The 12,231-nt window shown below is 39.4% G+C and overlaps 1 protein-coding gene across 5 annotated transcripts in view; it reads right to left on the reverse strand.

The window, feature by feature from the left end:
- The window catches only part of LOC135093130 (DNA polymerase delta subunit 3-like), a 64,070-nt gene that overhangs the window by 32,100 nt on the left and 19,739 nt on the right, over positions 1 to 12,231 (reverse strand). For all 5 annotated transcript variants that reach the window (XM_063992038.1, XM_063992036.1, XM_063992040.1 and 2 more), the window contains one exon: positions 2,984 to 3,268. In XM_063992038.1, coding sequence (XP_063848108.1) covers positions 2,984 to 3,268 — 285 coding nt within the window. The remainder of the gene's footprint in view (positions 1 to 2,983; positions 3,269 to 12,231) is intronic.

Genomic DNA, 12,231 nt, shown 5'->3' on the forward strand with positions numbered 1-12,231 from the left:
CACGCAACAAATGTCCACTCCCCTCTTCACCAACATCTCCACCACTTCCCTACTCCCACCCACCACTGACCCCTTACTTACTGTGCCTACCCGCAGGTCTCCTCCCTCTCGTTTATCAGGTTTTCTCAGTCCGGAGATTCTTAGCACCCCCTGCCCACTTACAGGCTGCCGGGGACTGGGATCGGTTTCATGCATTTCAGTCATCATTTGTTGGTTGGTGCAAATTTTTATGGTAGCATGCCCTTGCTTACACCAACCACAGGTACAGACAGTGGGCCTAGCCTTTGCCTATGAAGGGCATAACCTGCAAGGTAGCAGGTGGTTTGGACTCAGAGTTTTCCTTCTCCTAGCCTCTGCCTAAAGAAGCAGCAGGGACCCTAGGCAGGTGCTACTACTCTGGGTTAAGAGTGGACCTGGGAGCAATGGCAGATTAAAGGGTAACTCCACCTTCCCTATAACTCCGAAAGTTCCAAATCATTAAAGGGTAACTCCACCTTCCCTATAACTCCGAAAGTTCCAAATCAGAGCCTCGCCACCAGATGCAGCTTATAGTTATACCCAGGACAACCCTCAGTCAAATGTATATTGTAAAATATGTAATTTGTAATGTGTATATTGTAATATTAGAAAGCAATACAAACGAACATGTGAACATAAAAAAAGTAAGGGAATAAGTGATGACATAAGCAAAATTCTCAGGATCAATAATCAGGATAGGAGAAAAATAATGTGTTCAAGTATGAAAAAAGTTGGATTTAATAAAAAGATAGGAAACAACGGTTTCTCAAATAAGGTGGTAGATGAATAGAAGGTTGTTAATGCCAAGTCATTAGGAAGCTTTAAAAGATTAGATACATTTATGGATACTGATGATAGGTAGAAATAAGTATGTGTTTCATACAGGAACTGCCACATGCAGGCCTGATAGTTTCTTGCAGCTTCCCTTATTTTCTTATGTTCTTTTGTAAGTCAACAGGCCTACACATGGCAGTCACTGTATAAATGTATCTACTTATTCCCACTATCATCCTCATAAATCAATCTGTCTACTTTTAAAGCTCCCTAATGACTCAGAACCAATAACCTGATTACTGTTGTATCTATTCCATTCATTTACTACTCTTTTTGAAAACCAATTCCTTCCTATTCATTTTTTTAAATCCAACTGATATCAAGCTGAAACCCATTATTAGAGATGAGATGTGATGTGAAGTTTCCAGTTTAGATTATAAGTACAGGACACACTGAGGATGTTCAGTGTAGATGAGGAAAACAGATGAGTGTCACTGAAGAAGAGGGGATAGCTGTCTGGAAGGTTGTGTCGAGTTGATAGAAGGAGGAACTGAGTTTTTGAGGCAATGAACAATACTAAATTTGCTCTGCCCCAATCAGAAATTTTATACAGATCAGAAGTCAGGTGTTCTGTGGCTTCCCTTGCTTCCCTTCCTGAAGGGTTGGACATCTACAAAGAGACGTGGAAAAGTGCCAGGTGGTATCATCAGCATAGGAGTGGAGAGGACAAGAAGTTTAGTTTAGAAGAACAAGAAGAGAGTGGGTGACAGGACAGAACCATGAGAAACACCACTGTTAATAGATTTAGGAGAAGAAAAGTGACCATTTACTACAGCAGCAATAGAACGGTCTGAGAGGAAACTTGTGATGTAATTGCAGAGAGAGAAGGATAGAAGCCATAGGAAATTAAAGATTTGTGCCAGACTCTATCAAAACTTTTTGATATGTTTAAGGCAATAGCAAAAGTTTCATCAAAATCTCTAAAAGAGGATGACCAAGACTCAGTAAGGAAAGCCAGAAAATCACCAGTAGAGAGGCCTTAACGGAACCCATACTGCCAATCAGATAGAAGGTTGTGAAGCGATAGATGTCCAAGAATCTTCTTGTTGAGGATAGATTAAAAAACTTTAGATAGGCAGGAAATTAAAGCAGTAGGAAGGTAGTTTGAGAGATCAGAATGGTCACCTTTTTTAAGAACAGGCTGAATATAGGCAAACTTCCAGCAAGAAGGAAAGGTAAATGTTGACAGACAGAGTTGAAAGAGTTTGACTAGGCAAGGCATGCAGGTGCAGTTTCAGAGAACAATAGGTTCAGGCCAGAAAGGGCATGGAAAACATCACTGCGAAAAATTTTAATAGGTAGTATGAAGTAGTCAGAGAGTGGAGAGGGAGGAACAAGCCCTGAATCATCCAAGGTAGAGTATTTAGCAAAGGACTGAGTGAAGAGTTCAGCTTTAGAGACAGATGTGATAGCAGTGGTGCCATTTAATTGAAATAAAGGAGAGAAAGAAGAAGCAGCAAAGTTATTGGAGGTGTTTTTGGCTAGGTGCTTGAAGTCATGAGGAGAGTTAGATCTTGAAAAATTTTGACACTTTCTATTAATGAAGGAGTTTTTGGCTAGTTGGAGAACAAACTTGGCATGGTTCCTGATTACTGAGTCTGTCTGTTATTTTTCAGAGTTGGGCCTGGACAAAACAGTGCTGAAGTCTCAGGAAAGTCCCATGCTTGATCAAAAATGCAGGATGAAGCAGCATTTTTATCTGATGAAAGCAAGCTCATCTCATTCTGATGGTAAGTGTGGTGCACAGCCAGCCCCTTTCACCTATCACATCCAGCCACAGTACACCCCAGTCTCTCACCCATCACACCCAGCTTCTCTCACCTCCACAGTCAGCCACAGCACACAGCCCTTTAGTCACCACACCTGCCTGAATCAGTTGTTCACTACCAACACCACTCACAGATCCAGCAACAGTGATGATAAAGAATGAACAAACTTGATTGTCTCAACATTTCACACTCTGTTCTTAGTGTTGTGAATTGTTGCCTGTCACAGTGAAAGAGTTAAAAATTAGATAATGGCCCTTCATTATCAAGAAAACCAACTGGGTCTTTGAGATAAAAAAAAGAAAAGTCATAAAATATCTTTCAGCTGCTGTATGCCTCAATCTAATCAACTTCATTTCTCTCACCTTGCTCTTTGCAGTTTTAGTGTTTCCAACACCAGCACCTCCACCCTTCACCTCCTCTTTATCCTCCTCCTGCTCTACTCCAAAGACCAAAGAGTCCTCCTTGCCTTTGAGATTTGGCTGGGCATTTTCAGTAGACAGAGACTCTTTGGACTCATTAGGGCAAGGGGTGTTGTCAGATTTAGAACCACTGGTAGGGCTGCCCAACTTTGAGGTATCTGGCTTTCTCTGAGCTGGACCCTTGGTGAAGAATGCTGAGATTCCTACACTCTTGGCCTTTGTTGGTGCCTGTGGAGAACAAGGAAAGGTGAGTGAGAAGTGTGGTGAAATGATATGATAAAGGGTTAACTAGTAGGATCCCTGGAGCAAGATATGATAGGGAGAAAGTTAACCAGCAGGATATAATAGGGAGCAGGTTAAACAGTAGGATATAATAAAAAGAGGGTTAACCAGTAGGATATAATAGGAAGGTGGCTAACCAATAATCACTGGAGAGGATATAATAGGGAGAGGGAAAACATAGGCAAAATTCTCTGGGTCAGTAATCAAGAAAGGACAAGAAACAATGGGTTAAGGCTTGAAAACATTAATTTAAAAAAATGGATAGGAATTAGTTCTAAAAATGGTAGATGACTGGAATAGACAGAGTAATTAGGTTAGTGCTGAGTCATTTGGGAGTTTCAAAAAAGAACAGATACATTTTATGATGAGGATGATAGATGGAAATAGATTTTTATTTTATTTTTATTTTTTTTTATGTATGAAGGACACAGGCCAAGGGCAACAAAAATCAATAAAAAAATGCCCACTGAAATGCCAGTCCCACAAAAGGGTCAAGGCAGTGGTCAAAAATTGGTGGACAAGTGTCTTGAAACCTCCCTCTTGAAGGAATTCAAGTCATAGGAAGATAGAAATACAGAAGCAGGCAGGGAGTTCCAGAGTTTACCAGAGAAAGGGATGAATGATTCAGAATACTGGTTAACTCTTGCGTTAGAGAGGTGGACAGAGTAGGGGTGAGAGAAAAAAGAAAGTCTTGTGCAGCGAGGCCGCGGAAGGAGGGGAGGCATGCAGTTAGCAAGATCAGAAGAGCAGTTAGCATGAAAATAGCGGTAGAAGACAGCTAGATATGCAACATTGTGGCAGTGAGAGAGAGGCTGAAGACAGTCAGTTAGAGGAGAGGAGTTGATGAGATGAAAAGCTTTTGATTCCACCCTGTCTAGAAGATCAGTATGAGTGGAAACCCCCCAGACATGTGAAGCATACTCCATACATGGACGGATAAGGCCCTTGTACAGAGTTAGCAGCTGGGGGGGTGAGAAAAACTGGCGGAGACGTCTCAGAACACCTAACTTCATAGAAGCTGTTTTAGCTAGAGATGAGATGTGAAGTTTCCAGTTCAGATTATAAGTAAAGGACAGACCGAGGATGTTCAGTGTAGAAGAAGGGGACAGTTGAGTGTCATTGAAGAAGAGGGGATAGTTGTCTGGAAGGTTGTGTCGAGTTGATAGATGGAGGAATTGAGTTTTTGAGGCATTGAACAATACGAACCTTGCTCTGCCCCAATCAGAAATTTTACAAAGATCAGAAGTCAGGCGTTCTGTGGCTTCCCTGTGTGCTATGTTTACCTCCTGAAGGGTTGGACATCTATGAAAAGACGTGGAAAAGTGCAGGGTGGTATCATCAGCGTAGAAGTGGATAGGACAAGAAGTTTGGTTTAGAAGATCATTAATGAATAATAAGAAGAGAGTTGGTCACAGGACAGAACCCTGAGGAACACCACTATTATTAGATTTGGGAGAAGAACAGTGACCGTCTACCACAGCAGCAATAGAATGGTCAAAAAGGAAACTTGAGATGAAGTTACAGAGAGAAGGATAGAAACCGTAGTAGGGTAGTTTGGAAATCAAAACTTTGTGCCAGACTCTATCAAAAGCTTTTGATATGTCCAAGGCAACAGCAAAAGTTTCACCAAAATCTCTAAAAGAGGATGACCAAGACTCAGTAAGGAAAGCCAGAAGATCACCAGTACAGCGGCCTTGACGGAACCCATACTGGCGATCAGATAGAAGGTTGTGAAGTGATAGATGTTTAAGAATCTTCCTGTTGAGGATAGACTCAAAAACTTTAGACAGGCAGGAAATTAAAGCAATAGGACAGTAGTTTGTGGGACTAGAACGGTCACCCTTTTTAGGAACAGGTTGAATGTAGACAAACTTCCAGCAAGAAGGAAAGGTAGATGTTGATAGACAGAGCTGAAAGAGTTTGACTAGGCAAAGGTGCAAGCAAGGAGGCACAGTTTCAGAGAACAATAGGAGGGACCCCTTCAGGTCCATAAGCCTTCTGAGGGTTTAGGCCAGCGAGGGCATGGAAAACATCATTGCAAAGAATTTTAATACGTGGCATGAAGTAGTCAGAGGGTGGAGGAGAGGGAGGAACAAGCCCAGAATTGTCCAAGGTAGAGTTTTTAGCAAAGGTTTGAGCAAAGAGTTCAGCTTTAGAAATAGATGTAATAGCAGTGGTGCCATCTGGTTGAAGTAGAGGAGGGAAAGAAGAAGAAGCAAAGTTATTGGAGATATTTTTGGCTAGATGCCAGAAATCACGAGGGGAGTTAGATCTTGAAAGGTTTTGACATTTTCTGTTAATGAAGGGGTTTTTGGCTAGTTGGAGAACAGACTTGGCATGGTTCCGGGCAGAAATATAAAGTGCATGAGATTCTGGTGATGGAAGGCTTAAGTACCTTTTGTGGGCCACCTCTCTATCATGTATAGCACGAGAACAAGCTGTGTTAAACCAAGGTTTAGAAGGTTTAGGATGAGAAAAAGAGTGAGGAATATACACCTCCATGCCAGACACTATCACCTCTGTTATGCGCTCAGCACACAAAGACGGGTCTCTGACACTGAAGCAGTAGTCATTCCAAGGAAAATCAGCAAAATACCTCCTCAGGTCCCCCCAACTGGCAGAGGCAAAATGCCAGAGGCACCTTCACTTAGGGGGATCCTGAGGAGGGATTGGAGTGATAGGACAAGATAAAGATATGCGATTGTGATCGGAGGAGCCCAACGGAGAAGAAAGGGTGACAGCATAAGCAGAAGGATTAGAGGTCAGGAAAAGGTCAAGAATGTTGGGCGTATCTCCAAGACGGTCAGGAATGCGAGTAGGGTGTTGCACCAATTGCTCTAGGTCATGGAGGATAGCAAAGTTGTAGGCTAGTTCACCAGGATGGTCAGTGAAGGGAGAGGAAAGCCAAAGCTGGTGGTGAACATTGAAATCTCCAAGAATGGAGATCTCTGCAAAAGGGAAGAGGATCAGAATGTGCTCCACTTTGGAAGTTAAGTAGTCAAAGAATTTCTTATAGTCAGAGGAGTTAGGAGAGAGGTATACAGCACAGATAAATTTAGTATGAGAGTGACTCTGTAGTCGTAGCCAGATGGTGGAAAACTCAGAAGATTCAAGAGCATGGGCACGAGAGCAGGTTAAGTCATTGCGCACATAAACGCAGCATCCAGCTTTGGATCGAAAATGAGGATAGAGAAAGTAGGAGGAAACAGAAAAGGGGCTACTGTCAGTTGCCTCAGACACCTGAGTTTCAGTGAGGAAAAGAAGATGAGGTTTAGAAGAGGAGAGGTGGTGTTCTACAGATTGAAAATTAGATCTTAGACCGCGAATGTTGCAGAAGTTAATGAAGAAAAAGTTGAGGGGGTGTCAAGACACTTAGGGTCATCGACAGAAAGGCAGTCCGACCTGGGGACATTTATGGTCCCCTCCCCAGATGGGGACTCCGAGGCTGGTGTAGGAGTCGCCATGACTCCTACACCATGATTTTATTCTGAGCTTTTGGATGTTGTCCTTTCTGGAGATTTTCCAGCCTCCAGCTCTGCTAAACTTGTACCAACATACACCTCATGTCAGGTACTTACTACCTCTAAATAAAATGTCGTTTTAGTATTACACTGTAATCCTCTAAAAAGCTAAGTTAATGTGTATATGTTTATTTTTTAGTGATAACTACATTGTTTTTTTTGCAAACACCACAATATATGGCAGCGTTTCCTCCAGGTGTTGTCATGTCTCTTTGAGTGACTTAGTCAGGTCACACTATCAGAGTGACTGTGTCAATCCATTGGTCACTTCCTCTCGTGATAGGCACAAGAAAGGAGGGAGGGAGGTGGGAAGAGAGAGAGAGAGAGAGAGAGAGAGAGAGAGAGAGAGAGAGAGAGAGAGAGAGAGAGAGAGAGAGAGAGAGAGAGAGAGAGAGAGAGAGAGAGAGAGAGAGAGAGAGAGAGAGAGAGAGAGAGAGAGAGAGAGAGAGAGAGAGAGAGAGAGAGAGAGAGAGAGAGAGAGAGAGAGAGAGAGAGAGAGAGAAAGGGGGGTGGCATCATCCAATAATTTGCCCAGTACAAGGTTTGGCAGTGCCGCAGGTAGGGAAATCCCCTGAAAGGACACTGCCTAAACACAGTCAGACAATAGACATGTTTAATACAGTGATGGCCATATGTAAGCCTGATAGCTTCCTCAAGTTTCCCTTATTTTCTTCTTCCTCAAGCTTCCTTTATTTTCTTATGTTATAACCACTTGCATGCTAGGGACATAACATTGTAGTGACAAAAGAGTTAAGACTGACCAAAATTCAGTCAGGCTTCAGTGGTTAGATTGGCCTGATCAATTAAGAATATAATTTTTAACCAGCATTAAATTCTATAAAAAATAATGTATATGCTCTATTTTCTCAATTAAGTATGATAAATTTATTTGTCTTATCTCTTCTTTTATATAATATTTTGTTGTCATTATTTTGCATTATTATTTTATAATTAGTATCATCTTACTTTTATTCTTTAGTAAAGCATATTTTGTTTGTATTTTTGTCTTTGAAAAGTGTGTGTGTATATATATATATATATATATATATATATATATATATATATATATATATATATATATATATATATATATATATATATATACACATATATATATATATATATATATATACATATACATATATATATATATATATATATATATATATATATATATATATATATATATATATATATATATATATATGTATATATATATATATATATATATATATATATATATATATATATATATATATATATATATATATATATATATATATATATATATATATATATATAATATATATATATATATATATATATATATATATTTTATTTTTATTTTTTTCTTTATTTTTTTTTTCTTTACTTTGTAAGTACAGTGGAATACATGACAATGCATGCTCATTATAACATACAACTGCCACAATGCACTAAAATTTTAATAAAAATGTAGTTGGAATAAGAAACCAAAACTGGCAAGATTAACTTGCCACTATGCAAGCACAGAAATTTTAATAAAAGTTTAATCAGAATAACAAACTAAAACTGGCAAAACAAACTTGCCAGCTGTGTGAGCCACTGCTCACCTGTCCAGAACCAGTGCCACTTTCCATGAACTAACCACATAAACATTAAGTTTGCCACCTCTATCTCCACCAGTAGCAGCTAAACAAGCTCATCTGCTCAACAACCTAAGGTTAGTCTTGGGCAGTCTATATATTTGTTGGGTTATCTCAAATGTAGTTGTGCAAATGTGCTCATTTTGATGTATTTTTATTTTTTATTTTGGAATTTTTATGTAATTTTCTGGTTCCATGGAGCCAATACATTTTTTTCCCATAGGTTCTTCAGTCGCCGTAATGCAAATTTGCCATAACGACTACTACATTGGAACAAATCATATTTGTTCTCATGTACCCTACTGTATTTGGTATTTCATAATCTTTCTTCAATACCTTTGCCTAAAAAATTCCATTTGCTTCAGAGAGGCTAGTATGTATCTTTAAAACCCTCCACTATATCAATCATGTAGAGATACTAGTGATAAATAAATGTTTCAAATGTTTCAGTAACATCACTTTTGTTTCTGTTAACATCCTAACATGTTAGATCCCCAGCCAGTCTATCCGACCTTCAGACCAATTTCTCAGTATTTTCATGACACTCTATGGCAGGGCATCACTGGTGTGGCATGTGGCAAGGTTCTCTTGAAGCTCATGGGGTGATCCACTCTTTGATATCTTCACTGATGCCCACCAGTGTGATGCCCTCCCTTGGAATATCAGGGAAATATTACAAAATTGATAAACTTACCTGAAGATAGGATAAAGAGGTTTTTACTAGAGATTCAACCTCAATCAGGAAACACAAAAAAACAGCAAGTCTGACACCTTACCAACCAGGCCAAGGTGATCACCAAGACTTGAATTGATCTCTGCTGTTATTGGCAATCACCTTGACCTGATGATGGGATAAGCTAGTTAAGAGAACCTTTCAGTGGAAACTGAACATGTCAAGACATATGCAACATGCAAGTCAGACACCTTACCAAGATCACCAAACCTCAATTTAATTTGGTTTGCATTAACTATAGTGTCTCTATTTAATTCAAGGAAGAACTGTAAGCATGGAAGTAAAAATAAATAAGTAAATAAATAAATAAATAAATAAATAAATAAATAAATAAATAAATAAATAAATAAATAAATGAAAACAAAAATAATAATGATATATAAAAAAAAGTGGTGTCTCTGTGATGGAATAACTGTATTAACAATGTGATTTTTTTTTCTTTTTAACGTAAGAGGGTCACTGCCACCCCCCCCCAAAAAAAAAAAAAAAAACTGCAAGGCTGTGGGAGGAGGGGAGGCATGCAGTTAGCAAGATCAGAAGAGAAATTATCAAGAAAATAGCACTAGAAGATAGCAAAAGATACAACATTTTAGTGATAAGAAATAGGCTGAAGACAGTCAGTTAGAGGAGAGGAGTTGATGAGACAAAAAAATTCTGATTTCACCCTCTCTAACATAGCAGTACGAATGGAACCCTTCCCTACATGTGAAGCATACTCCATACATGTGAAGCATATATGTTCAGCATAGAAGAGGGGGACAGTTGAGTGTCACTGAAGAGGAGGGGATAGTTGTATGGAAGATTGTGTCAAGTTGATATATGGAGGAATTGATTTTTTTTTTTTTAGGCATTGAACAATATTAAATTTGCTCTGCCCCAAGCAGTTTTAGAGAGATGAGAAGTCAGGAGTTCTGCTTGAAGTGTTTACTTCCCGAATGGTTGGATGTCCATGAAAGTATGTGGAAAAGTGCAGGGTGGTATCATCAGCGTAGGAGTGGATAGGACAAAAAGTTTTGTTTAGATTATTGATGAATATTAGGAAGAGAGTGGGTGACAGGACAGAACACTAAGGAACACCACTGTTAATAAATATAGGAGAAAAACAGTAACCATCTACTACAGCAGCAACAGAACGGTCAGAAAGGAAACCTAAGATGAAGTTACAAAGAAAAGGATAAAAGCCATAAGAGGGTAGTCTGGAAATCAAAGCTTTGTGCCAGACTCTATCAAAAGCTTTTGATAACTAAGATGAAGTTACAAAGAAAAGGATAAAAGCCATAAGAGGGTAGTCTGGAAATCAAAGCTTTGTGCCAGAATCTATCAAAAGCTTTTGATATGTCTAAGGCAACAGCAAAAGTTTCACCAAGATTTCTAAACGAGGATGATCAAAATTCAGTAAGGAAAGCCAGATCACCAGTAGATGGGCCTTGACAGAACCCATACTGGCAATTAGATAGAAGGTTGTGAAGTGATAGACATTTAAGAATCTTCCTGTTGAGAACTGATTCAAAAACTTTAGATAAGCAGGAAATTAAAGCAAGGGATTAGAATGGTCACCCTTTTTTGGAATAGGTTGAATGTAGGCAAACTCCCAACAAGAAGGAAAGGTAGATGTCAACAGACAAAGTTGAAAGAGTTTGACTAGGCAAGGTGTAAGCATGGAGGCATAATTTTGGAGAACAATAGGAGGGACCCCATCAGGTCCTTAAGCCTTCTGAGGGTTTAGGCCAGTGACAGCATGGAAAACATTACTGTGAAGAATCTTAACGTGTAGCATGAAGTAGTCAGAGGATGGAGAAGAGGGAGGAACAAATCCTGAATCATCCAAGATAGAGTTTTTAGCAAATATTTGAGCAGAGTTCAGCTTTAAAAATAGATGAGATGGCAGTAGTGCCATCAGGTTGAAATAAAGGAGGGAAAGATGAATAAGCAAAGTTATTGGAGATATTTTTGGCTAGGTGCCAGAAGTCACAAGGGCAGTTATATCTTGGAAAATTTTGACACTTTCTATTAATGAAGGAGTTTTTGGCTAGTTGAAGAACAGAATTTGCGTGATTCCGAGGAAGAATATAAAGCAAATGAGATTCAGGTCAAGAAAGGCTTAAATACCTTTTGAGGGCCACCTCTCTATCATGTATAGCACAAGAAGCAACTGTATTAAACCAAGGTTTGTAAGGTTTAGGTTGAGAGAAAGAGTGAGGAATGTATGCCTCCATGCCAGACACTATCACCTCTGTTATGTGCTCAGCACACAGAGTTGGGTCTCTGACATGGAAGCATAAGTCATTCCAAGGAAAATCAGCATAATATCTCCTCAGGCCCTCCAAATTAGCAGAGGCAGAACATCAGAGGCACCTCTGCTTTGAGGGATCCTGAGGGATTGGAGCAATAAGACAGGATACAGATATGAGATTGTGATCGGAGGAGCCCAATGAAGAAGATAGGGTAACAGCATAAGCAGAAGGATTAGAGATTACAAAAAAGGTCAAGAATATTGAGCATATTTCTAAGACAGTCAGGAATACAGGCAGTGTCTTGCACCAGTTGCTCTAGTTCATGGAGGATAGCAAAGTTAAAGGGCTAATTCATCAGGATGGTCAGTGAAAGGAGAGGAAAACCAAAGCTGGTGGTGAACATTGAAATCTCCAGCAAAAGGGAAGAGTCAGAATGTGCTCCACTATGGAAGTTAAGTAGTCAAGGAATTTTTTATAGTGAGAGGTGTACAGCACAGATAAATTTAGTTTGAGAGTGACTAGTTGTAGCCAGATGATGGAAAAATCAAGATTCAAGAGCATGGACACAAGAGTAGGTTAAGTCATTGTACACATAGATGCAACATCCAGCTTTGGATTGAAAGTGAGGATAGAGAAAGCAGGAAGGAACAGAAAAGAGATTACTGTCAGTTGCCTCAGATACCTGTTTCAGTGAGGAAAAGATAGTTTAGTAGAGGAGAGGTGGTGTTCTACAGATTGAAAAATTGGATATGAAACTGCAGATATTGCAGAAGTTAATGAAGAATAGTTGGGGGGG

This window comes from Scylla paramamosain, chromosome 41, assembly GCF_035594125.1.
Source record: "Scylla paramamosain isolate STU-SP2022 chromosome 41, ASM3559412v1, whole genome shotgun sequence".
Taxonomy (NCBI): Eukaryota; Metazoa; Arthropoda; class Malacostraca; order Decapoda; family Portunidae; genus Scylla; species Scylla paramamosain.